This window comes from Sander lucioperca, chromosome 4 (genome assembly GCF_008315115.2).
Source record: "Sander lucioperca isolate FBNREF2018 chromosome 4, SLUC_FBN_1.2, whole genome shotgun sequence".
NCBI classification, from domain to species: Eukaryota; Metazoa; Chordata; class Actinopteri; order Perciformes; family Percidae; genus Sander; species Sander lucioperca.
In genome coordinates this window covers 35,115,784-35,143,111 of record NC_050176.1, presented here as the reverse complement: position 1 = coordinate 35,143,111, position 27,328 = coordinate 35,115,784, and the positions used below count along the sequence as shown (strand labels likewise).

General features: G+C 43.0%; 1 protein-coding gene across 3 annotated transcripts in view; it reads right to left on the bottom strand.

Moving 5' to 3' along the window:
- tll1 (tolloid-like 1) overlaps positions 1–15,016 on the bottom strand; it is a 52,275-nt gene extending 37,259 nt beyond the window's left edge. Inside the window, exons 1-2 of one of the 3 annotated variants that reach the window (XM_036000119.1) lie at positions 14,780–15,016; positions 12,648–13,128 (exon numbers count right to left, since the gene is read on the bottom strand). In XM_036000119.1, the coding sequence (XP_035856012.1) occupies positions 12,648–12,828 (181 nt within the window). In that variant the 5' untranslated portion in view covers positions 12,829–13,128; positions 14,780–15,016. Of the gene's footprint in view, positions 1–12,647; positions 13,295–14,779 lie in introns of those variants that run through there. The other 2 variants (XM_031276985.2, XM_031276983.2) reach the window with 2 other exon arrangements.
- Between the last annotated feature and the right edge of the window lie 12,312 nt (positions 15,017–27,328).

Here is a 27,328-nt window from a genome sequence, read left to right as displayed (position 1 = left end):
TCTGCCCCGTAAGCTAGCGTTCCAAGCTAATCACCGGTTTGCACTAGCTTGTTTCTAGCTACATACACATTCGATTAGCATGAAAACATATCCCAGAGAACAGTCGACACTGTACACATATGTTATTAACCCCTAGGTCCATTTTGCGCCGGAATTGTCTTTAAAGTATGCTAAAGTTTAGGGAAAGACACTGGTCTCCTACATGAAAGCCAGATCTACTACCCCAACCAGTAGCAGTTAGATTTTTAAGTGGCATGTGGCAGCCGGAAGTGGCATGTCCTGGCATGTGCCACTTTCCTAAAGCCAAGTGATGTGTTATCACGAGGCTACGTGTTATCACGAGGCTACGTCACACGCGGGTTGGGTTCAGGAAAAGAAGAAACGGTTGGGATTAGGAAAAGAAGAACAGGGTTGGGTTGGGTTTAGGAAAAGAACAACTGGTGGTGTTTAGGAAAACAACAACAGGGTTGGGTTGGGATTAGGAAAAGAAGAACAGGGTTGGGTTGGGTTGGGTTTAGGAAAACAACAACAGGGTTGGGTTGGGTTTAGGAAAAGAACAACTGGTTGTGTTTAGGAAAACAACAACGGGGTTGGGTTTAGGAAAACAACAAACGTGGAAAGGAAACATCACAAGGAAACGACACAAAGTCACACACGGGACGTGATCCCCGCTCTCCTCTGTGAAAATCCTGTTTTATCCATCCTCCACCCCGACCAATCTCCCTTTGCAGATTTTCGCCCTTTCATACTACTTGCTATGGCGTCAATTCACACGCAATCGCAAGGTAACGTAAGTCAATGGAGGCCAAACGGCGTTGATAAACACACTAAAAAACGAGTATGCTTCAAGATAACACGCCAATAATGGCATACGAATTGGCGTGTCATAGATACGCCACTTCATTACATCAGTCTTAAAACACTTAAAAATCTAACTCCCTCTCACCCCAACCCTCCAAACCTTTACTTTCCGCCTTGCTACATAACGGGCACAGTTCCTGCATCTGTATTGAATGTTGGCAAGCACGTTAATCGTGAGGTGTGGAATCTTCCCATGTGGACATTATTCCAGGGCATGCTTGGATGGATTATTCTACATGAGTGGTATAAGAAATGTCTATGGGTGTTTTGATACCTGTCTCTGTTGGAATCCATTACTACTTTGCCAAGCTAACCAAAGCCTCCATTGTCCACTGTGAAGAAAACTACAAAGCATCACTTTAAGCAGCACATTAAACTGAGATTGTGATTTATAGTTTTCTTTTACGAGTATTTAAAATAGAATAATGATATACCACTTGGCACATGTACAGTAAGGTGTTGCAATGTGTTGCAAGAGATGTTGGAGTTGGTAATGTCATCAGTCAGAAATGCGCTTTTTAGAGAAAGAAAAACCAAAAAAAATGTGGAAGCTTAGGCCAAGTTAAAAAAGTTCACACCCCCACCCTCCTGCAAAGATGTGTGTTACAGAGAGAGAGAGACACAGAAAGAGAAAGAGAGGACGGGATTATCTCAAACTCTAACCCTGACACACACACACACACACACACACACACACACACACACACTAATCATATGTTTTCGCTGGCTTAAACACAGTTCCATCGACAAAGACCCAATTAAACACCTCTACACTGTCACATCACTGTGTGTGTGTGTGTGTGTGTGTGTGTGTGTGTGTGTGTGTGTGTGTTTGTGCATGCGTGTGTGCGTTTGTCTACAGATTAGGATAGGCAAAAACTTTCTTCAAGCATGAATGCAGCTAAAAACAGATGGCAGAGCAGTGAGGCGAACAACTGGACATCTGAAACGACCCGGAAATAAAGCACAGACTGATCATAAACAAATCCAATTAACAGGGAAATATCGCAGCCTGCCTTCAGGTCCTCAGGAGAACTATTTATCTTTTCATTTTTGAAACATAAATCCCCATGACTTAAATTACAAAAGGTTATTGGGTTACCTTGTAAAAACATTGTGTGCGTTTGTTACAATGTAACTGAATTTAAAATGTAGATAATTAGAATATTCAGGGAAAGGAACATCTGCAACTGCAAAAAAGTACACACTTAAAGAGCACTCCACCACATAAACTCAAGGGGATAACAGGGAAAGAAATGTTCGGTATGAGACAAAATAACATTATATCATATGACACACACATAGAGAGAGCTGGTGTAACCTCCTAATCCCATTACTGTGAAACTGAGATTGCTCTCCAGCGGGTCATGGGTTTGGTCAGACATTGTGACGGGACATGACCATGGCTCGGTTTTACCATCAGGGTGTCCTGGGTGTGCACCCATGTGCCCGGCAGGCAACAGGCTCTTACATAAATGAAGATCAAATGAAAGGTTATTTTTTTTGTAAGGATGGTGGATAGTCCCGCTCTGTCTGTCTTCCAGTCGGTACATCAGGTGTGACTAAAAAGGCGTCACTCATTAGAGAACTTATTTCTTTGAGGTTGTTGTAACATTGATTTCAGTGTAATTGCTATGAGTAATGAGTTTTGTTGACGGATTACAACAAATAAATCAAGTTGGGAGATTAAATCAGACACAGCTAGCTAAAAGTGCTGAAAAGTTTGTTAAAGAGGCTATAACTGATATTTCTACAATAACAATGTATCAAAAGACAATGTTAAAAAAAAAAAAAAAAAAAGTGTGGCAATGAAAGGGGTTGCTTGTCGCCAAGAACCTACAGAGTCACTCAAATCTCTAGCTCCCGATCAGCTATATACCTTACCTTACAGTGAATATCAGCTCATTTTGTATCTGCCTAGTCTGCAACTTTACTGTTTTGGTTCACCCTCACCCCTCTCATAGCATTGATATTTTCCTTAGGAGTTGGTAGAGACCACAATCAGAGCTAAAAGAGAGTGAAGCAGGGAAAACATCAAAAGGGATGAGGATAACGATAGTGATACTGATTGTTTACATCCAAGTGTTTTCTGTAGCATTCTAGTTAGCTGCTTTGTAGGATGGATAATACTTGACATCATGTTCTACCTTGTGCAAACTCTGCAGCACACTTCCACATTTGGTGTGGAAGAGGGGCTACACACAGGTATTTCACAACGTCCAAGGACCAATAGAAAGTGCTGTTGGAAGCCAACAGTTGGAAACTCCTCAACAGAATTCTGCTCAAACAATTGCCTGATTCTAGCAGAATCGGAGTCGTATAGAAATAGATAAAGCAACGTCAAAAAGAAAAAAAGTGGGAAGTTTAGCTTTAGTTTTTAAGTATTTCTGCAAACAGCATTGACTTTCAATATCTTTTCAATCTCCAGCAGTGTGATATAATGTGGCCAACATTGCTCCAGCCATTGTGTGGTTGTTGTGCATCAACTGTACATGCATCTGTGAAGAATCTCAGTCATCAGGGTCATGGTTTATCTGGGAGTGCTAAGTCAAGGGCAACTGGACTCTTTATGTTCTTGAAGATATTTTGCCTTGAATCATGCGACTCTAAACATGACAGCCAGGTAGACTAACGGCCCACATGTGACCCCAATGACTGACTGAAAGATGTAAAGGTTCCTACAGAGGTTAAATGCCTTGGATTTCCCAACCAGTCAGTACAAACTGCAGAAGCCTTTTGGATGAGACCTGGATGAGACCTTGGATGAAACCTAAAATCCAGTTTCCCTCGACTTTGCATTTCTAGATAACTGTACATGCAGTACTGTCTTTGCACATTTATGCGGCATGTACACAGTTAGGCTTGTTTCTAGCTAAAATATCAACCTTGCGGATGAAGCTGCTGTAAGACCATGTAGCTGTGCATCATGTGGTGCAGGGAGGCTGCATCTGTGACCGCAGCTGGGTTTTACAATACTATGGAATATCTGACAAAAAAATAAGAGTCTGACTGTAAAAAGGTGGCTTTTCCTCAGCTAACAATGGGTGTATGTGAATGATTTTGATGCTATAAATACCACCTGGAAAAACTTGGTGACATAAAAGCAGCCAGACATTTAATAATTGAGCAATGCGTGGCAGGTGGACGAAGTGACGGCGGTGCTGACTCATGGCTTCTGCAGCTCCGGAACAATGACGCTCCAAAACAAACAAGTCGGTTCCCAGCACGGCCGCAGAGTTTGTGCTGAGGCGGGAATCCTGAAGAAGACTTCGGAAGCTCAGTGGCAGGAGCACTCTGCTCGGGAAAATCCTGTTTAATATAATATGACTAAGACCGTCCTCTCGCTCACACACACACACACACACACACACACACACACACACACACACACACACATAACGCAGCCTCAGTGTCAAACACACACATTGCTCTAGTTTCCTTCCTACTGAGGAATGGGGGAAGGGGTGAACAGTAGCTGCAGCTCACTGTCACGACATTGTGGGCTTCACTCTCTGACTGAAAAAATCAAAGGCACTCTCAGTATACATGGGCATGGGCACACACACATTCCACTGTTTAGGATACACTTGATACACTGATCAGAATACAGGAGTGTTAGTAAAACTTATATCAAAACGCTGTGTGACTGCGGAGTCACTAAAATGCCACCTGAATCCCGAAAAGACCAAAATACTTGTAAGTGTTGTTTCTACAAAGCTTTCTCTCCATTGCTTTTCTGTTTTTAAAATCATCTGGAGCCCACAGACGAAATATCCCACAGCCAACAACTTTTGTGAATGGACACCAGATTTCACCCACAACAGCCGGAAACTCCTATATAAAATACATACAATCATATAGTGTGGGATCTAAATGGGCTTTTGATTTCCTTTTTGCACTTTAAGTTAAGTTGTGTTCAGACCAAATTCAAAGCAAATTTTTGAGGCTGCGCAAGTGTAACGTCAAATGAAAGCCATAAGTTGACAGACAGATTCACTCTTAGCCACTTGAACTGCGGCAAAGATGTGTTAATGCGAGTTAAAAAAAGATTCCCAATTCTCCTGAGGCTGTACAGCTTAACTTCATGAATGTACAGAGACGAGAGAAAAAACCAGAGGGTCAGGATTCTGAGCTGTCACAGAAACATCTACATGGATGAAAGGGTTTTATGGGTCTGCTGGGTTGCTAGTAACAGAGACCCGACCTAGGTTCGGAGTCCTCCTGTGTCTCAGGTCTGTATCTTAGTATGTCTAATACAGAATGGATCCAAGTGGAATCGCTCTCAGCTCTGATCACATGGTGCACCAGAATCATCACACTGTGGTTTTGAGGCGGGACAGAGTTTGTAAACTGGAAAGTGCAGTTGAAATGTATTCTCCCTCACTATTTGAGTTTATACGCGCACTAGGGGTACATGATATATCGACTCAATATCGTTATTGCGATATCACGATGCGCAATATTATATCGAAAGTGTCGCAATAAGTATGCAATATTTAGTTTATTTTGTGGAGTGCTGCGTCCCGTCCGTTGGCTGTGTGGCTTCATTGTGTTTGATTTAGAGCTCGCTTGAAACGCTGTAATGATCATGTTTCATTGGACAGTTACTGTGCCACTTGCACATGTTAGTGCACGTCAGCGCACGGGTCCACCACGTGACAAACCCTATGGAGCGTATCACATGACGTGTGTGCATATTTCGACAGAGTGACAGTGTAAGTGGATAGAGTATAATGGATAGAGACAAAAAAAACGGAACAAATCAGAGAAGCAAAAGAAAAGAAGGACCTAAAGAGAGAGCGAAGGGAGTCAGTGGAGCAAAAGAAAGAACACAAAAGTAAGAAAATGAGTGTTGCTCAGGGAGAAGACGAAATAACTTTTGATTGAAGAGGAAACTTTAGTGGCCAAAAGTAATCCCATCCCGAATCTATTTCTCACCGGTAGCTATCCTGCAACTTTATAAACAGTGTTTATATGAGGCAGAGTTTGGAGTCGGAAATATTTAATATTTTTCATCCACGACCGACCTGTGGTCCAGCTGCACTACGGAGCCGTACATAAGGCTCAGTGTGCACTATATTGTCGTGAATCTATTTCTATGCGTTTTCCCATAACTTTTGTAATTTTACATATGTTTAAATCGAAATTACTATCGATATCGCAATATCGCACATCAGTTTCAGGTACGTTTTTTACAGGTCTGTTTTGTATCATGAAAACCTGTAACACAGTCACACACAAAGTCAGTGCATATGTTGCTGCAGCTAATGTCCATACAGATTTGGTTTGTGGTGAATAAACACAGAACACAATTCCAATTAAGAAAATATTCCCTGTGCGTTCAATCTTTTACAACATACTTTAAACAGTTTGCACAAACCAAATATGGTGCAGTACAAGGTCTTCTCACACACAAACCAAAGGCATCAATGTATTTATCAAACTATGATGAACCAACATGACAGTGATTTTGAAACGTAAGTAAGTGCAACTTCCTACAAAAGGTTGGAGCAACTCCAATGGAAGCACAGTGACTACACTGAAAATGTTTGGATACAAATCCCTTATGTAGCCCTGGGAGTTACTGAAAACAACTAAATGCCAACATGTGATTTTTTTCCCTACACCTGTAAAAAAAAAAAAATTTAAATTAAAAACACAAGAGTGATATCATGTGTAACATAAGCACTGTATCTAAACCCACTCTACTAAGACTCGGCAGCCAGCTTTTATCTGAACAACAGAATGAGCTTTAGCTAACGTGAACCACTTCATGTAGGCAGCAGAGTGGAGATCTCTCAAGTTGAAGGTCCTGGTTCAAGCTCCACGTGGAAACTGTGATGTACCTATTTATGTTACTTAAATGCTCATAAACGCAACACCAAATCACTCTCCGATCCCCATGCAGAGACGAGAAAAGAATAATTCCTCATTTCAGGATTTGGGTAATATGTATTGCTGTTGTTTGTGCATGATGGAGAGAACAAAACCACTTCTCTCCATTTTTTGAATTTTCTTTAAAATTTTCTTTAAAAGCATAATGCAATTTTGGTTTTGTTTTGTTTAACACCCGTGTTGCAGCTTGTTGTGATTCCTGTAGATTCCTGTAGCAACTGAGTTCAGAGATGTACAACCAAGAGAAAATGTACATTATGTATTGTACAGAACTGCTGCACACTCCTGTGAAAAACCAATATTGTATTTGACGAACAGGCATTTGGGTATCCTGGGTCACTCCTGAAGAAATGACCCACAGCTTTACTTGGACATCGTGGTTTGTTTTGCGTTCACTCCATTTGTGTGAGCATTTTATGAGAACAGTGATTTTGAAGGAAGCATGAATGACTCTTAAGTGAGCACAGCAGCTTGGGCACGTCTGTACGAGTGTGTGTGTGTGCGCGTGTGTGTGTCATCTCCAGCTGAGTAGCAGGATGCAGACAACCAGGAAGAGATAAGCGCGGGTGAATGGAGGGAGCTCTGCGTTTGTGTGCATGTGTATCGAGTGTGTGCATGTGCGTGTGTGTTCGCGTAGGGAAATCACTTCACAAAGACCTGGAAGTGTGTGTTCTCCTGTCTACCAGTGCAGGACTCGGAGGAGATAAGCAGACAGCCAAATATTCCCCTTGTGTTTTCCCAGCAAAAACAGGAGGCGGAATACCAACCACTCAGACCGATGCCACAGGGTCAGGCATGGAATGAGCTGCGCTTCCACTTCTTACAAGCTGCACACACACAGAAACACTGACGACAAAATGGGTCCACACTAGGGGTGCAACTTACAATTGTCTTCATTATCGATTATTTTGTTACTTATTTTTTCATTCAATGGATGGATATGCATGTGTGTGCACATGTGTAAACCCGATTTGTGCTCACTTTGTGTGTGCATATCTGTGTATATGTTTAGATGTTAAAGGTGTATGTGTGTGTAATAATATGCAGATGTTGGGAAGATACACATTGATGTATCTATCACAGTACATACTATTGATATTTCTTCCCTTTTGAGTGTGGGCAGTGGGATATGTAATTGGTTATGTAAATAAAGGATGAGTGTTAAATGGTGGAACAACGGGGAAAGGAAACGTCACACATGGGACACGATCCGTGGTCTCTTGGGGACGCGTGACAACAACGGGACGGTTGGGTTTAGGAAAAGAACAACGGGGAAAGGAAACGTCACACGCGGGACACGATCCCCGGTCTCTGGGGTGAAAGTCCTGTGTTGTTTGACCCATCCACTACCCCAACCAACCTCCCTACGCGGATTTTCAGCATTTCATACTACTCGCTACTGTAGTCGTGCTGTGATCACGAAAGATGCTTCCCATTGTAATACATTAGTTTAAAAAAACGTGCTGACCACCATGAAAAAAAACAGATAAACGTGTCCGGGTACACGAATCAATAGATTAAATAACGTGACCATTTCACGAACTGCCGTAAGACTGGGTTGGTATTTGAGAATGGACGTACACCGGTGGTAACTCAGTTCACATCCACGGTACATGCAAATAACTTTAGTCTTGTGGAGAGAACCATCTGGAAGGGCTTTGAAACTCAACTTGCCATTCAAAAGACTCTTTTCTTTATCACTCACGGTGCTTTGTTTAATCAAGGATCTGCGGACTGCAAGCATGGGAATTAATTACAATAGAAAATATATTTATAAGTAAGAGGGTCTGAAAAGTCACTAAATCTAGCAAGAAAGTCGCCAAGTTGGCAACACTGTCACCACAAAGTTACTGCTGTAGCTTCCTGATTTCCCAAACTAGGGAGCGAAATCACAGAACGTGCGTGCGTTAATCGTGCATTAAAAAATGTGTTAAAAGGAATTTGCATTAACTTGTTAACTTTCGTTTTTGAAAGCCCTAATTAATATAAAATATGCAATAAAATTACCTAATTTAAGCTTGTCATGATATAAGAGAATGTAAGAGGAGGATGACGGTGAAGTGAACGTTAGCTAAATCCTGTGACCCCAGCAGACTGAACACAAAATGAAAAGAATTTGAGATGAAGCGAATGTATAAGAGTTCATGTAAGGGACCGTTCGGTATTTATGGAATGGACCACCGGAGGAAAATAGAGGAGGGTCATGTCTTTTTATTCTTTGTTGATGGGAGGGTCATCCAATTTTTATTGTCTAGGGGGTAGGGTCACCCAACTTTTGTATTTATGAGAACAGCAAAATTTCAAAGTGGCTTGTTTGGTGCATATTTATCCATGTAGCTCTCTCAGTCTTGGCCCCTATTGCTAGCAAATGGGTCCCTCCCTGTTTAGTCAGCCAGACAATTTGAGCTGTAGCTTATGAGACCGTGGAATTTCCTAAACTGAATAAATCCCGCTCGCACATATAAACACAAAACTGCTTCGCTAGCTCCATCGTGTTGTAACTAAGACATCTGCTGAAAAAAGAATTTTATTCATTAGCATGATTGCCGTACTGTTTAGTTCAAAAACATCCAAAACACCAAAGTATAAAAACATACCAGAAGCGAGCTTTTATTTTGAAAAGTCGAAGCTCGCAGCTGCACCAGCCGGGAGGGAATGCATGAGACAGGAGGTCTCCAGGCTGCAGCCATACCCGACTCAAATATCCTTTCGGTCCCGGTGATTATTTGTGATTTGTGCAAATGTGCAAACGACAGCCTTTTCAAGGCATTTGAGAAGGAAGGAGTGGTAGCATGCAAGCCCCCAAATTGACGCTCATCTGAGAAATGGAGTTTTGGATAATGTTCAGCTTTGGCATGCTAAAATATACGACTGAGGAAGCCATAGCAACCAGTGTTGAATTTGTTATTTCCCAGTGTGCTTTGCTGAATGGTCTCAATGTGTTATTACTTTATTTCATGTGAATACTAGTTTACTAGATGAGTAACTTAGTATTTGAAGTAATGCAGTAATGCAGGAAGCGTGCATTTAGTTTCCATGCTTATTGTGTTTCCACAACAATGTTAGTGAGTAAATCTACTGAAATGGCCACCACACCATAACAGAGGAGTGTGATGCGTAAGATGAGAATGCAGAGGTTTAATCACATAAGTCATGGCTGTAAAAAAACAATGGGTATCTGTATGTTTTTGCCAAGCACAAACCAGTACAGAAGGCATCAATAAATTGTTCCCTTCCCATCCCTTTTTTCCATATCATTTTAGAGGGTCATCCAAAATGTATTGCTGGTGAAGGGAGGGTCAGGTCTTTTTAGATTAAAGATCCCAAAACTCCTCCAGTGGCCCCTGAAATAAATAACGAGCAGTCCTTAAGGATGCAAACAGATTTGATCTAGGTGTTAAATGCCATGAGAACATATCCACTTGATTTGCATATGTTTCAAATTAAGCAAAGCATTTAGGGCTATCTTGAGGTGTAAGACTCAATTTATGTACAGAAACAGGAGTGTTAGAATACAAGTTTTGAAATCTGTCACACATACATGTGCATGCTCCAGCATGAATAAAGTGAGGCTGACATTTGATTTACATTTAATCTGAACAAAACATGCATACCATGTAAATGTAATGTTCCCAGTTTAAGTCCAGACAGGGACCTTTCTGCATGTTGCCCCCCCTCACCGCGTTATTGGTTGCTCTCTACTGTCAACTATCTAATGAAGGCAAAACAGTGTCTTTAAACTAACATAAAAATGTAAAGACTCTGTAAAACGTGCACACATGATTTTCACTAAATAGGAAGAACAGAAAGAAGTATTAATTATGGAGAGGTTTAAGAGAAACGGGATACTCGTGTGTGCAATTGCTGTGAGAAATCTAAGCATGTAAGTATGAATACATTCTTTATGTACACTGATCTTTCCAGCAAATAAAAACATTGCTTGTGTTTTCTCACTTAGTTATTTTAACCTACAAGAGTCGCTCAGTTACCCAAACATATGGAGACTGACTGTCTCCCTGTAACCTGCCGGGCTTCAATCCAAACACACACACACACACACACACGGTCAGGTCTCAGCATAACTAAAAACCACAAAGTCATGGGATTGCAGTATCAACATAAAATCACTCACACAGAGATCAGTGTAAAATGCATACGGAAAAAAAAAACACACACACACACACACACACACACACACACACACACACACACTAGCCAGTGACCAGGGTTGTCAGGTTTGTGTTTTTGGTATGTGAGGAATGTATGTTGGCCAGCATGTGGACACTCAGTGTTCTAGGTGGAGTTCTTATCAGTCCAACGTGTCATCACAGACAACATTAAGGAAAGTGCCATTAAAACACATATGGCCATTTGTGTGCACAAACACATCGGCACATACACAGTCAGACGGGTGTAACCAAAACAAGAATCCAGACAAAGATGCAACACCAACACATCTCTTTTGTAACAAATAGAAGGCAAGAAAGAGCAGAGGAGAGTTCCTCCAGCTGCTCTGTAGGAATGATGCTCGTACTGTAGAAGGGGTTAACATGCAACAATATGCCGTCCTACTCATTGAGCTTTGTTACATGGTCTAGACAAAGAGTGGTGATCGTAAAGAGAGCATTTTTTTATGTTAGAAGAAGATTGCCACACGAAACACCGAAACACAAAAGAACGAGTGCAAGATGAAGGCAGATTTAGGGCTGGAGATTGAGCTGAAATACTTGCTTGTTTAGGTTCTTAGTCTTGTTGACTTAGACTTAGGGACTGATCTATGATATGGGGGGTGGGGGGTCACATGTGCCAGTATTATTACTAAAACTCAGGTATCGTATTCAATATACATATTCAAATCATTAAGACTACAAGAAGTAGATGGACTGGACACCAACAAATACTGCACATACAGGACATGCAGTATGTAGTTAAAGAAAGAAAGAAAGACAGAAAGCTTAGTTTTAAAACAGGAACTGGCTAAAATCTTAAGTGAATCTCCAGCTTTGTGTCAAAAACATGAGTTCATTTGGGTGGAGCACACAAAGACACCACGCATGACACACACACCTATAAAAGACCTATAATATACTGAGGAAAACGTATAATTTTAATGTATGAACTCGATAAAAATCAGTGGCAACAATTTACTCTACTGTCCGTCTCATCTGGTTTCACTGTTGTTCCACAGTAGCTCCCAGACTGTCACTAAAGGTCCAACAAACATTTTATCACAGTGTGTGTGTGTGTGTGTGTGTGTGTGTGTGTGTGTGTGTGTGTGTGTGTGTGTGTGTGTGTGTGTGTGTGTGTGAGAGAGAGAGAGAGAGAGAGAGAGAGAGAGAGAGAGAGAGAGAGAGAGAGAGAGACACCGTGCAGCAGCGTCTGTTTTGGTACAATTGAGTCCAGCTGTTTCTCATCTTCGTTGATGGTTGATTTAGCATCTGGATGCACGAGCAAACACACACAGATACGTACTTGCATGCACAGCATGTCCATATATGCATATTTCGGCCAAAAGCAGGACCAAAAGTATGCCTACAGGTGATGCACGCACTTGATGTGTGCGCGTGCGTTTCAGGAGGACACGGGCTTATCAGGACCGTCACCGGGTTGCACGTTGCACCACCGAGGGATCATAACCCTTGGTTATAAATAGTGGGGGAAAAGGGGCATCTGGACCAGTGTACACGCATGCGCACGCAAACACACACACACACACACACACACACACACACACACACACACACACACACACCCGCTGTCAACTCTAATACACACATAACACGTGCCACTTTAGAGCCAGCGCGCTCGAGGGGTTGGAACACCGCTACCAGACGCGTAAAAATACTTATTTTCAATGTTATTTTATGATTAAAAACTAAAACAGGACTCACCAGCTTTGCACGGGTCTTTGTAGTCAATGGTCTCCGCTCTTTCCTCTTCATAATTATCATAGTCTGGCTCCTCGTAGTCGAAACAGTTACAAATAGTCACTTTGCCCCAGAAAGTCAAGCCGGCAAGCACCAGCGTGATCCAGCGCATCTTAGCGGCCAGTGCCGAGGGCACTCGGTCCATCTGAAGACTGAAATAAACGAATAAAGGCCTCTTTGCTCGTCTCCTTTGCTGTTAGGAGATGTTCAATCCGCTCTCCAAAGAATGCATCGGCTGCAGGAATTCAACGGGTCATTGTGAAGATCGCTCTCCTCTCTGACAGTCTGCTTGTGGATACTATAGGCTGCTGTTAGTTACTCTGCCCGGCTCTTCTCCATGGTAAAAGTACACTGAGGTATCTGTCTGTCCGTCCCGGGGACTGTCAGTCAGCAAAGTGTCCGCTGAGAAGCTCCGCTGTCCTCCGATGTAGCTTTGCAGGTGAGGCTGCAGTGGGGACAAAGAAAGACGCGGTGAGTGGATGATCTCTGAGCGCAAAGACGCACGGCGGTGTGTCTGCTGCTCACAAGAAACATCCGCCTCGAATATTTCCAACCAGTAGGCTACTGACTGTCTCACACTCTCTCTCTCTCTCTCTCTCTCTCTCTCTCTCTCTCTCTCTCTCTCTCTCTCTCTCTCTCTCTCTCTCTCTCTCTCCCATCCGGTAGTGCTGCTGTCTCTCTCGAGCCCGAGTCAGCGCACTGCCCCCCTCTACACACACACACACACACACACACACACACACCAACAAATAACTGCACTGTTCGACCCAAGTGGTGCAGAACCAAAACTTTCTTTGTCCTCTTTTGTCTCATGTGCAAAGACTCACTCTCGCTCTCTCTCTCTCTCTCTCTCTCTCTCTCTCTCTCTCTCTCTCTCTCTCTCTCTCTCTCACACACACACACACACACACACACACACACACACACACAAAGCAGAAAAAACGCATACATTTAGATAACCCACTGTAATAAACTTCAGGAGCTCCTATCTCATCTCGGCGCGGTGACAGCGCAGGAAGCGCGCACTGATCTTTACAGGTTATTGGACCTTACTCACACGGATCCGTAAAATACAATTAACAATTACAGTAAAACCGGTAGCGGTAAAAGTAACACGGCGGCTACAAATTGCCCTGTGGGCTTTAGTATCTATCACCACATAGACCCAGTGCATAATGGATGTTATCTGGTTATTTAGAGGCAGGTGCCAAGTAGGTGACAACCAAACCATAAATGCCTAGAGGTAGTAGGTCACCTTTATGATCATGACAAGTCTGTCCTTATACTTCCTCTCGTCTCCCCATGTTATCATTGAAAGAGAGAAATGGAAAAAAGACCTAATCTTAGATTAATTGCAATTAAAAAACAATTAAGCTTAATTAGACTTTGTGCGTAAAAAGAGGCGCACGTTGAACACCATCTATCTGGCGGTCTATTGCCATTCCTGTACAATAGCATGACGAGGTCGTAAAGACATAGAGCCTATGACAGCAAAACACTAATTAGCTCGAGCAAAGTTCTACTGTGCCAAAGCCACAGATAGATAGATAGATAGATAGATAGATAGATAGATAGATAGATAGATAGATAGATAGATAGATACATAGATAGATAGATTTACAGCTACATCAATCTGTCATTCTGCTATAATGTCGTCTCTAATTTGTCATGAACACTAACCTTGCCAGCAACTCAGTCAACAACAGATGAACCGAGTTCAAGTGGGTTCACGATCCTCCACTGCATCACTGGTACCCACAAGTAGGCCTACACTGAAAGGACCTCTACTCTGTGTGTTTGCGTGTGTGTTTGTGTGTGTATTTGTGTGTGTGAAACCATGGACGCTTTTAAAATTGAGGAAGGAACATTTAGCACAAGTTAAACTTGGCGTCTTTTCCCCTAAATTTTGCACGAACTGTCCAAGTTGTCAACAACCACCTCATAATCTCCCAAAGTGCAACCTCCACGCGCACACACGGCAGACACGAGCAGTAAAAATAAAGCAGCAGCAGTTGTTGACAGACAGTGCAGCCTGTGAACACCTTGCCAAGGTAAATCCTCCTGAGACGAGTTCACCCTGCGTTTCCACAGCTTACCTGCTGCGTTTACCTGCCCGGGACGCGTCGGTTTGCTGCGGCGTCACGAAGCGACCCATCATGCTTCAAATGCAGGAGCCAAATCTCAGGAGTCTCGGGAGGCCTCCGGTTTTACTCGATACCGGCTGTTTAGAACGTGCCCGTCTCCCCCCATTTATTACCGGGAGATTATCGGAGCGCTGTCTCTGCTGCTCCCGACTAATCCTGCCCTCGGGGAGAGGTAGCGGCGCGCTGACGTCACTCTATCAATCCAGCCGCAAGCTGTCCACCACACACGCCCCGAAGCATGGATACAAATCCCCTGGAGGCTGCTTGTACGTACGAACACACGCGCACGCACATACACACAGACACACACACACACACACACACACACACACACACAGTTAGTGTAGGTCAACAAACTCGTGATTTTTGTCCAAAAAATCAAAAACCAGCAAGGTTGACATTGTTTCTTCATACAAATATTTGGACAACCATATTGATAGATAAGAGAAAATGTGAATGCAGTGTTTTTAACAAGTCTACCACCATGTGTCTCTGGGGGGCTGTGCATTGAACTAAAGCAGCATGCTAACATGCTTACAATGGCATTGTAGCAGATAGTGTTTACCATGTTCCCAGAATATCTCAGAGGATTAATAAGTTATTTCAACTCAACAAGTCCTCCAAATTAAACGACAAAATACACTGCTTGTCCATGCCCTCGCGACACATAGAAGGGCTTTGTCTGTGCCCTATAATAAAACTCTATTTGGTGGCCACTGGCCAGTTCCTTGCTTTATGCAGTTGTAGGTTGAGGTGATACTGTAGCTTTACAGACAATGATAAGAACAAAATTAGCAAGTTTACTAAAAAAGACTGGTTTTGTTATTGGTATGACTCCTGATTCAGTAGTAAACGTTTTGGAGGAGAGTTCAAAACCCAAAGGTGAAGTATGAGATTTTAATACAATTGTTTAGTCAAAATAAGCGAGTGTCTCCTGTATACTGTATCCTGTAAACTGTATTAAATACACAGTTTAATAAGTGCTGTTGCTCCAGAGATACACTAATATCCATTGTCCATCCAAGTGTTAGTTTGTATGTTAGTGTTACTACTGTTGTGGCAGCATGTCTGATTTGTGTCTCCTTTGTTCTTTGTCACAGTGCGTGGACGACCAAACTAGTTTACCTTCTGGAGTATAATAAAGTTATCTAAAATTAAATAAACCAAAACTTGGGCTATTGTGTGGAAAAACCTCAATACAACTTTGTGTGTGTGTGTGTGTGTGTGTGTGTGTGTGTGTGTGTGTGTGTGTGTGTGTGTGTGTGTGTGTGTGTGTGTGTGTGTGTGTGTGTGTGTGTGCGTGTGCCCTGGATTTCCCTCCTGAGCAATTGCTAATTAACACCAGGGAAGGCATTGAGTGGCGTTTAGGCCTCTCCAACCACTTACTGTATCTCTGTGTGGTTGCCATCCACCCAATTTATTCAGCAAAATGCTTCCTTCTTAAATAGGATCCAGCTATTGAGATTAATGCTGTGTGCAGGTATTTGTGTCCCTATTTAAAGCATTTATTGATCAGTGAGTCTCTGAAACTCTGAAACTGTGAAAAGTACCTCGCCAGCATTCTGACCCAGCACACTGACCAACACCCTTCCCTGAGACACACACACACACACACACAGCAGAAGGAACCCTCAAATTGAGCAGCAGCCCCTCGAGACTCCCCTAAGCGCTGTGCTCTGCAGGTATTGGAGCACTATTATTAGCTTTGTTTTCTTCAAGCACACTTTCCCATCAATCCTATATGCAGTAGCTCAACTCCACAAGGTTTGCACTGTACTTGTTTAACTTTAAAGGTACATACTCAGCCCAAAATCTGTCTTGAATATCAAACATTGTAATCAAAATGTAGTTGTAAAATGTGTATAGAGTTCTGTCAAAGACTGAGATTAAGTAGCTGTGGTTATCTTAACTTCAGTCAGTTGGATTCCAACAATGACTAATTTTCACTGCAGAGAACAGTTAAACATCTACAGAAACTTCTCACACCACACCTGCAGCATAATCCTCTTCTCTGCTGTCCATCCAAATGCTTACTATATTCTCAACAACTGTGACCTTTTCATTATATCTCTCAACACAAAAGGGAGACAAGGCAGTGCCTTGGAGCATTAATGTTAAAAACACTCACAGTTTTGCCAAAATATGGCTAAATACCAGAAGTATAGAAGTAATTACAAGGCATATTATTATTTTTAATCTTTTGTTGGTGCTATGTTCCTGATGTCTGTCCTCATTATTTGTCTTGTGTGGTTTTTAATGCTGTGTGATGAGGCCAAAGACAATTCTACACTTTGGGGACAACAAAGTAACCAAACCAGCAACTTTCTCTACAAAGTATGCCATCTAAAACATTAGACAACTGATAAAAACTGATAAAAAAAGAAAATATTATGTTTTCTCTCAGGCCTGCTGACTCTGACAGTGTCTTAAGTGTTTTATGAAACTCCCCCTGAGGGAGCAAAGAGGTGGCCAGTGACATCCATCACCTTTTGGCTAAGGCGCTACAGGAAGACAGTCTGCTGACACCACAGCAGAGTACAACAGAGGATGATAATGCTTAGATATTGTTAAGTAGCTCCAAAAATGTCTAGGCGGTTTAATTTCTTTATCACTTTTATCTTAAATTTGATTGGTGCCAAATCAACAAATAAAAAGATGACAAAGTATTCACTTTGAAGCATGTTAGGAGAAGATTTAAGGGAATATATATGGCTTTTTTTTTTTTTCAAAAAGAAAGTTTTTGATTAACACTTCCACTAAACACATGGAGACAGTGAAAAACTTTTATTTTTAATATGTTACTGTCCTATGTTAGTGGAGAGAGCACACACACATATACACAAATACACTCCTGGATTCTCATATGAGCTATGTGAAGTAGTCTCTCCTTATGTAAACAGAAAGAGCGGAGGGAAGACGAGGTACAGAGGAAATCCTCTGTTTAAATGCCAAGCTGTGCGTGCCATTCTCTCTCTCCTGTTCTTATTTCCTCTTTTCTGCACCTCTCAGGGCTCAGATTCTCCACCTTCGTCTCTCCTTTGCTGCCTCTTGTGTGTTTCGTGCATGTGGGCGTGACTGTGTGGGTGTGCACATGCCAGCTTGTGGCTCACATTCATGATCCTGGTCGTGCCTTTGGAAAGATGACACGGATCGCTTTTATCTTCGTGTCACCAGAATTAAACAACAGGGGAGAAGAAGAATGAACGCAGGATGCATGTTGGACTAAAAAAAAAAATGTCTGCAGCTGTAAGGAGGAAAAGATGGAAAACAGAGAAATTAATACTGGAAAAGGAGACAGAGATGATGGAATTAACATTTTCCATATAGTAGTATATCCTCTTGACAAACATCTGATTAAAATGATGTAGCCCAGACCTTTGCCTTTTTACACCCTTATGTTCCACATATTCCCCTTAAATTTCACCTTACCTTCAAAGTTAGAAAAAGTATATTTTTCACACAGTTCAAAGGAATAGTTCAATATTTATGAGAAATAGGCTATCTGCTGTCTTTCAGAGATTTAGATGAGAAGATTGATACCACACTCATGTTTGTGTTAAGATAGGAGCTGCTGGTGGGAGGTGATTAGCCTAGCTTAGCATAAAGACAGGGAAACGGCTAGCCTGGCTGAGTCCAAAGTTCAAAACTACCTACTTTACCAATACCTCTAAAGCTTACTAATTCACATGATTGTTCTTGTTTATTTAATCTGTGCACAAACAGAAATGTAGAAACAACTATTTTAGCAGTTATGTGGAACTATTTTTTGACAAAGTTTAGAACTCCACCCATCACTTTTGTGCAGCGTTGCTGGCTATATGGTTGCCAGATATGTTTGGCACAGGTACATGTATAGGTCTTGGTACAGGCACGATGGTACCACACCTGGCAACCTCACTTGACAACACCACTCCAGGAAGATATGCACCATCACCCCTAAATTCCACCAGGCGCGTCTGCGCTGCATTACGCCAACAATAGCCACCACTCAAGACAATGCTTGTAGCTACGACACAGCGTGTCCTAGAAGCGAGCAAGAAGCGGCTCTCCGCTCCACTAAAAATATGCGGCAGGTCTAGTTTTTATGTGAACCGCGAGGTGTTCAACAGGAAGTAGAAGGGCTCGGGCTTGAGCTCGAGTCAGGCAGGCAAAATGCTCCGCTTCGGATGCTCCCAGTGTGGTATGACGCATGATGGACGACCGAACAAAACCGGAACGTGGCGCATCCACTCCTGGTGGAATTTCAGGGTCACTGTGTCCAGCTGTTGTATGCCAAGACATGTTTTTTTTCGCTCTGGATTAAGCCAGGCTAGCTGTTTCCCCCTGCTTTTAGTCTTTATGCTAAACTAAGGTAACCACTCAGGGGGAAAAAAATCCGAAAACGTTGAACTATTCCTTTAACAACATCACGTGTATCTGATTATTTAATTAAAGCTAAGCGAAAGTATATTACACGTACACTTTGTGAAGTACTCAAATCCCAGATGCATTCTTTGTCTGCGACATTACATCAAATGAAAAATTCTAAGTTTATTTAAAACAGATTTCCCTGTAATTCACATTACACACGTTTGCTGAAATCTTCATTAAAGTTTTATATAGAAGTATGCATTAGTGTATTCAAACATCATTTGCACACGTAGCATGAGTTTGGGTCGATCAAGTTGAAGAATTCAATGTGATCATGCCCATACAAATATAAATGTATGGCGCAGTGATCCAATAAAGGCATTCAGGACAAACAAGTACTGTGTGGTGAAATTTCACTTGGACTCTTGGATCTCAGCCCAGTTGCAGGTTTTCTAGTTAGACACAAAAAAAAACATTTGATGAAGAAAAATACTAAAATGATTTGTTGATCTGGGCCTTTTTTTCAATGCTGCAAAAGGAGGATGATAGTTGGATAAAAGACCAAGGATGCTGAGAATTGCACAGTGACAGAGAGAAAGAAGTGTACTGAGCGAGCAATAACAGACTAAATCCTCCTGTTCACACCACGTCGCTGCTCTGAAAGCCCAAGATGCTGTATGTGTGTATGTGTGTGTGCCTTTATGTGTGTGTGTGTGTGTGTGTGTGTGTGTGTGTGTGTGTTTGTGTGTGTGTGTGTGTGTGTGTGTGTGTGTGTGTGTGTGTGAGTAAATGTAAACAGTAGTCCCTTGCTGACATAGCACTTCTTCAGGAACTTGGGATTGTGTGTGTGTGTGTGTGTGTGTGTGTGTGTGTGTGTGTGTCCCGGCCTCTGCTCCCTACAGATATGCTTCCTTTCAGAAAGACTGTAGAAATAGGCAGCAAAGACCTTAGACTCGTGTGTGTGTGTGTGTGTGTGTGTGTGTGTGTGTGTGTGTGTGTCCCGGCCTCTGCTCCCTACAGATATGCTTCCTTTCAGAAAGACTGTAGAAATAGGCAGCAAAGACCTTAGACTCGTGTGTGTGTGTGTGTGTGTGTGTGTGTGTGTGTGTGTGCGTGTGTGTGTGTGTGTGTGTGTGTGTGTGTGTGTGTGTGTGTGTGTGTGTGTGTGTGACAATTTCTGTAGAAGCAACTTTGGCACACTGTAAAAATGTATGTCTTTCTCCAGCTTGTACAAACATTGTAGTACGACTGAATCAGCTTCAAAGCTTTTTTTATGAAGCACTTCTTAAAGCACTCACAAACTCACTCAGTCATGTTTAGCAGATTCTTCACAGCTGTTCCAAACCTGTCAGCTTGCACCACCTATAGAAAAAGAAGGCATAATCAGCAACAGTTCAGACCCTTACAGTGCGATCATATATACAGACACAAAGATTTACAAGCAAGGTTTACAAAGCAGTAACAGTAAAAGGAGTTAATTTCCTGAATGATGTTTCCATGCATTGTTTTTCCAAGCCATGGTAGCTGTAAGTTATAACATAGGGCTGTGCCGTACTACCTAAACACAGTAAACAAAGTAGTCACATTTTCCTCTGTAACATTTCTTTAATTCTTTAATCATTTGTTTGCTAAAAAAAAAGGTAAATCAGTGGCCGGGTTGGTTCAGTGGGTAGAGCAGGTGCACATATACTTGGAGGTTTATGCCTCGATGCAGGTCCAGGATTCGAATCCGACCTGTGACGATTTCCTGCATGTCTTCCCCCTCTCTCTCCCCTTTCTCACCTAGCTGTCCTGTCAAATAAAGGCAGAAAAAGCCCAAAAAAAATTATCTTTAAATAAGGTAAATCAAACTTTTGAGCCGTTTTGTCTATCTGAGTTAGTTCTTCTGATGTTTAAGTAATCAGGGGCATTTAGAGTCAGTTATCTACTAGTTTCATCTGTTTCTGTTAAGATCACAGTCATCTCCTCTAATCTCAAGAACACTAGTTCTGAGGCATTATTTGTAAATTAACCCCTCTCAGGAAAATAGTGAATAAGTGCATTTACCCAAAAGGTTGAATGTTGAGATGTTCTGTTTTGTGTTCTTAGCGGTCCTTGGTGTTCTCACGGTCATTCAGTGACTTCACTTTGTACAACTTTTCTTACATATCAAATAAAAAAAGATGATATGTTCTTTTTGAACAAATAAGTAGAATGTTCCAGTTAGATTAGGGTTATGAAAAGAATGGCCTGCAGGCACTTTTTTGGGAGTCAGAGGGCTCTGAGGGGTAAAACCACTCTTTAATGAAGAACATTCACCGAGTCCACAATCACCACAACTAACAACAGCCATATCCTATGATGCAAGTGCTGAAATCCACATAATGATCCGTGACCAGGCAGTGAACCCTCACTGAGGGACTGCAGAGACAGAGTGCGCTCTTTGAGTAGAACTCCTCTCAGTGATTGTCAGGTCATCAGCACGCTACTGTCATCTACAGGATTAAAAGAGTAATGACAAAGAAAGATGGACCGCTGTCACACTGGACACCTGGCCAGAGTGTAAAATGACAAATAATAGCTTATGCAGCAACAACACTTTTTGGATATATTAAAAAAACAAATTACAGATGACGTATAGGCTACTTTCAAAAAAGTCCTTCTTGTCTGAGATCATCTGTGTGTACAATGATGCTGAACTATTTTGGGGGAGAAAAACCTCACTGAAATATCATCTCATCAATGCAGTTTTAAAAAGACAACAAGAGTTTTTAATCCGAATACAGTGCCGTATTAATGCGTATGAAAACTGAAGATGTCGACTAGGGTGGCAACAAATTTTAATAATGCAGATTTTCTCAATTATTCGAGTTTTGTCTATAAAATGTCAGAAAATAGTGAAAAATATGTTTGGCATTTTTGTTTGGAAAAATGACTTAAATGATTAAATGATAATATAATTTGACTAATCAACTAATCTTTTCAGCTGTAATGCCAAAATGTGATTTTTTTTCTTTTTACTAACTAAAGTTAGGCCTACATGATGCCGGCTTGTTTTGTGTCATCTATTGATGTCTGCCATCACATTTGACTGTTTGATCAGATTAATATCCTCTCTCTCTCTCTCTCTCTCTCTCTCTCTCTGTGTGTGCTGCTTTATCTTGAAGCCAGAACTGCTTGATCAATGGTATTGATGAGAAAATGCTAATAGCAGATGCTAATAGGGCCAGTATGACTAATAGACCTAGGGGGCCATTGATCTGCAGAGTTAGCATCTCATGCTGAAACAGCTGATTCAACTGCATAGTTGGACTAAAAGTGCCACCCTTGCTCTGTGTGTGTGTGTGTGTGTGTGTGTGTGTGTGTGTGTGTGTGTGTGTGTGTGTGTGTGTGTGTGTGTGTGTGTGTGTGTGCGTGTGCGTGTGCCGGAGGACACAGTAAGAAATTCAGTATATAACTGTACACCTGGGTTCACAGCTAAAGTCAAACTTGCATTCACATATAAACTCATAGTCACTCAAATTTTACCGTTGTGCAACTTTGTTAATCAGAACTACAGGCCTAACATTAACCCCCAACCAAACCGTATCTAGTTTTATATTCAGTCCTAACACGAAAACAAAAATGTGGCCTTCAAACAGCTCTTGGAGGTCTGTAAATACATTTTGTCCGGAAATGTTCTCAAATAATCATTTAACCTCATTTGTACTGTACTTGAACCTAGATTCAGTTTCATATTTAATATTTACATATTTAGTTGTTTATTGAAGTATACTTTCACAGTATAGTGACATATTGTACTGTAAAGAGCAAATGTAGGGGTGCCCGGATAGCTCAGTTGGTACAGCAGCACCCATGTATAGAGGTTTACTCCTCAACGCAGCGGGCCCAGGTTTGACTCCAACCTGCTGCCCTTTGCTGCATGTCATTCCCCCTCTCTCTCCCCATTCATGTCTTCATCTGTCCTGTCAAATAAAGGCCTAAAAAATGCCCAAAAAAATTCTTAAAAAGCAAATGTAGAGAATCCACCACTGTAAAAGAAGACTCCAGATCACTTTTACAGGTGTCATCTGAGAGATACACTCAGTGACAGTGTGTTATTATACACTGCTCAAAAAAATAAAGGGAACACTTAAACAACACAATGTAACTCCAGGCAATTAGCAAGACACCCCCAATAAAGGAGTGGTTCTGCAGGTGGTGACCACAGACCACTTCTCAGTTCCTGGCTGATGTTTTGGTCACTTTTGAATGCGGGCGGTGCTTTCACTCTAGTGGTAGCATGAGACAGAGTCTACAACCCACACAAGTGGCTCAGGTAGTGCAGCTCATCCAGGATGGCACATCAATGTGAGCTGTGAAGAAGAAGAAGAAGGTTTGCTGTGTCTGTCAGCGTAGTGTCCAGAGCATGGAGGCGCTACCAGGAGACAGGCCAGTTCATCAGGAGACGTGGAGGAGGCCGTAGGAGGGCAACAACCCAGCAGCAGGACCGCTACCTCCACCTTTGTGCAAGGAGGAGCAGGAGTAGCACTGCCAGAGCCCTGCAAAATGACCTCCAGCAGGCCACAAATGTGCATGTGTCTGCTCAAATGGTCAGAAACAGACTCCATGAGGGTGGTATGAGGGCCCGACGTCCACAGGTGGGGGTTGTGCTTACAACCCAACACCGTGCAGGACGTTTGGCATTTGCCAGAGAACACCAAGATTGGCAAATTCGCCACTGGCGCCCTGTGCTCTTCACAGATGAAAGCAGGTTCACACTGAGCACATGTGACAGACGTGACAGAGTCTGGAGATGCGGTGGAGAACGTTCTGCTGCCTGCAACATCCTCCAGCATGACCGGTTTGGCGGTGGGTCAGTAATGGTGTGGGGTGGCATTTCTTTGGGGGGCCGCACAGCCCTCCATGTGCTCGCCAGAGGTAGCCTGACTGCCATTAGGTACCGAGATGAGATCCTCAGACCCCTTGTGAGACCATATGCTGGTGCGGTTGGCCCTGGGTTCCTCCTAATGCAAGACAATGCTAGACCTCATGTGGCTGGAGTGTGTCAGCAGTTCCTGCAAGAGGAAGACATTGATGCTATGGACTGGCCCGCCCGTTCCCCAGACCTGAATCCAATTGAGCACATCTGGGACATCATGTCTCGCTCCATCCACCGACGCCACGTTGCACTACAGACTGTCCAGGAGTTGGCGGATGCTTTAGTCCAGGTCTGGGAGGAGATCCCTTAGGAGACCATCCGCCACCTCATCAGGGGCATGCCCAGGCGTTGTAGGGAGGTCATACAGGCACGTGGAGGCCACACACACTACTGAGCCTCATTTTGACTTGTTTTAAGGACATTACATCAAAGTTGGATCAACCTGTAGTGTGGTTTTCCGCTTTAATTTTGAGTGTGACTCCAAATCCAGACCTACATGGGTTGATAAATTTGATTTCCATTGATAATTTTTGTGTGAGTTTGTTGTCAGCACATTCAACTATGTAAAGAAAAAAGTATTTAATAAGATTATTTCATTCATTCAGATCTAGGATGTGTTATTTTAGTGTTCCCTTTTTTTTTTTGAGCAGTGTAGTATGAAGACTAGGACTTTTTCTTTGACTGTCGAAGAACTGATACAGATGACAGTCTTTCATAAATTAACCTAACATTGCCCTCACACAATGCTCAAGTATTCTCAAATTTTAACCTGAATTACAAAAAAATTTAATTAATATCTAAAACCTGAACCTCCTTGAATCATATGAATTTTGACCAGCATCCATCCACCTTCCATCCATCTTCGTCCGCTTATCCGGTATCGGGTCGCGGGGGTAGCAGTTCCAGCAGGGGACCCCAAACTTCCCTTTCCCGAGCCACATTAACCAGCTCCGACTGGGGGATCCCGAGGCGTTCCCAGACCAGGTTGGAGATATAATCCCTCCACCTAGTCCTGGGTCTTCCCCGAGGCCTCCTCCCAGCTGGACGTGCCTGGAACACCTCCCTAGGGAGGCGCCCAGGGGGCATCCTTACCAGATGCCCGAACCACCTCAACTGGCTCCTTTCGACGCGAAGGAGCAGTGGCTCTACTCCGAGCTCCTCACAGATGACTGAGCTTCTCACCCTATCTCTAAGGGAGACGCCAGCCACCCTCCTGAGGAAACCCATTTCGGCCGCTTGTACCCTGGATCTTGTTCTTTCGGTCATGACCCAGCCTTCATGACCATAGGTGAGGGTAGGAACGAAAACTGACCGGTAGATTGAGAGCTTTGCCTTCTGGCTCAGCTCTTTTTTCGTCACAACGGTGCGATAAATTGAATGTAATACCGCACCCGCTGCGCCGATTCTCCGACCAATCTCCCGCTCCATTGCTCCCTCTCTGGCAAACAAGACCCCAAGGTACTGGAACTCCTTCACTTGGGGTAAGGACTCATTCCCTACCTGGAGAAGGCACTCCATCGGTTTCCTGCTGAGAACCATGGCCTCAGATTTAGAGGTGCTGATCCTCATCCCAGCCGCTTCACACTCGGCTGCGAACCGATCCAGTGAGTGCTGAAGGTCACAGGCCGATGATGCCATCAGGACCACATCATCTGCAAAAAGCAGCGATGAGATCCCCAGCCCACTGAACTGCAACCCCTCCCCACCCCAACTATGCCTCGATATCCTGTCCATAAATACTACAAACAGGATTGGTGACAAAGCCAGGAGTCCAACTTACTGCCGAGAACCCGTACACAGCTCTCGCTTTGGTCGTACAGAGATTGGATGGCCCTGAGAAGGGACCCCCTCACCCCATACTCCCACAGCACCTCCCACAATATCTCCCGGGGGACCAGGTCATACACCTTCTCCAGATCCACAAAGCACATGTAGACCGGTTGGGCATACTCCCAGGCTCCCTCGAGGATCCTTGTGAGAGTGAAGATCTGATCCGTTGTTCTACGACCAGGACGGAATCCGCATTGTTCCTCTTCAACCCGAGGTTCGACTATCGGCCGAACCCTCCTTTCCAGCACCTTGGAGTAGACTTTACCGGGGAGGCTGAGAAGTGTGATACCCCTGTAATTGGCACACACCCTCTGATCCCCCTTTTTGAACAGGGGAACCACCACCCCGGTCTGCCACTCCTTAGGCACCGTCCCAGACTTCCACGCAATGTTGAAGAGGCATGTCAACCAAGACAACCCCTCCACACCCAGAGCTTTAAGCATTTCTGGACGGATCTCATCAATCCCTGGGGCTTTGCCAATGTGGAGTTGTTTAACTACCTCAGTGAAAGCCAAATCTTTCATTTGAAAATTCACTAAAAATTACATTTCTTGATCAAACTCCCATAAATCCTACTAGGCAGGTCAAGTATCTTGGCCTTTGGCTTGACTCTGATCTTTCTTTTAGCACTCATGTACATAAAATAACTAATAAGCTCAACTGCTCACTTAGAAGTTTATACCAATCAATTAACTGTTTTAATTTTCCTGTTAGAAAAAGAATTGTTTCTCAACTTTTACTGCCAATTTTGGATTATGCCGATATCGTTTTATGAGTGAATGTCTTGTTTGCATGAGTTATGTATTATATATTTTTGCACTTACCATTATCATAAAGTAAGTTGTTGTTTTTTTATTGTTTTTTTTGTTTTTTTCCTTTCTTCTGTTTGACTGCCGCTGTAAGGTCAATGTTAATTTCTGTATCTGGACTCGAGGACCCCCTCGAAAACAAGATGGTTCATCTCAAGGGGTTATTCCTCTTCAATAAATACATGTCAAATACTTCTACCAGGGAAATTGACGACAATCCCCCATCATCCTCCAGCTCTGCCTCTACCATAGAGGGCGTATTAGCTGGAATTAGGAGTTCCTCAAAGTGCTCCTTCCACCGCCCTATTACCTCCTCAGTTGAGGTCAACAGCGTCCCATCCTTACTGTACACAGCTTGGATGGTTCCCCACTTCCCCCTCCTGAGGTGGCGAACGGTTTTCCAGAAGCACCTTGGTGCCGACCAAAAGTCCTTCTCCATGTCTTCTCTGAACTTTTCCCACACCCGCTGCTTTGCCTCTTTCACGGCAGAGGCTGCAGCCCTTCGGGCCCTTCGGTACCTTGCAACTGCCTCCGGAGTCTTCTGGGATAACATATCCCGGAAAGACTCCTTCTTCAGTCGGACGGCTTCCCTGACCGCCGGTGTCCACCACG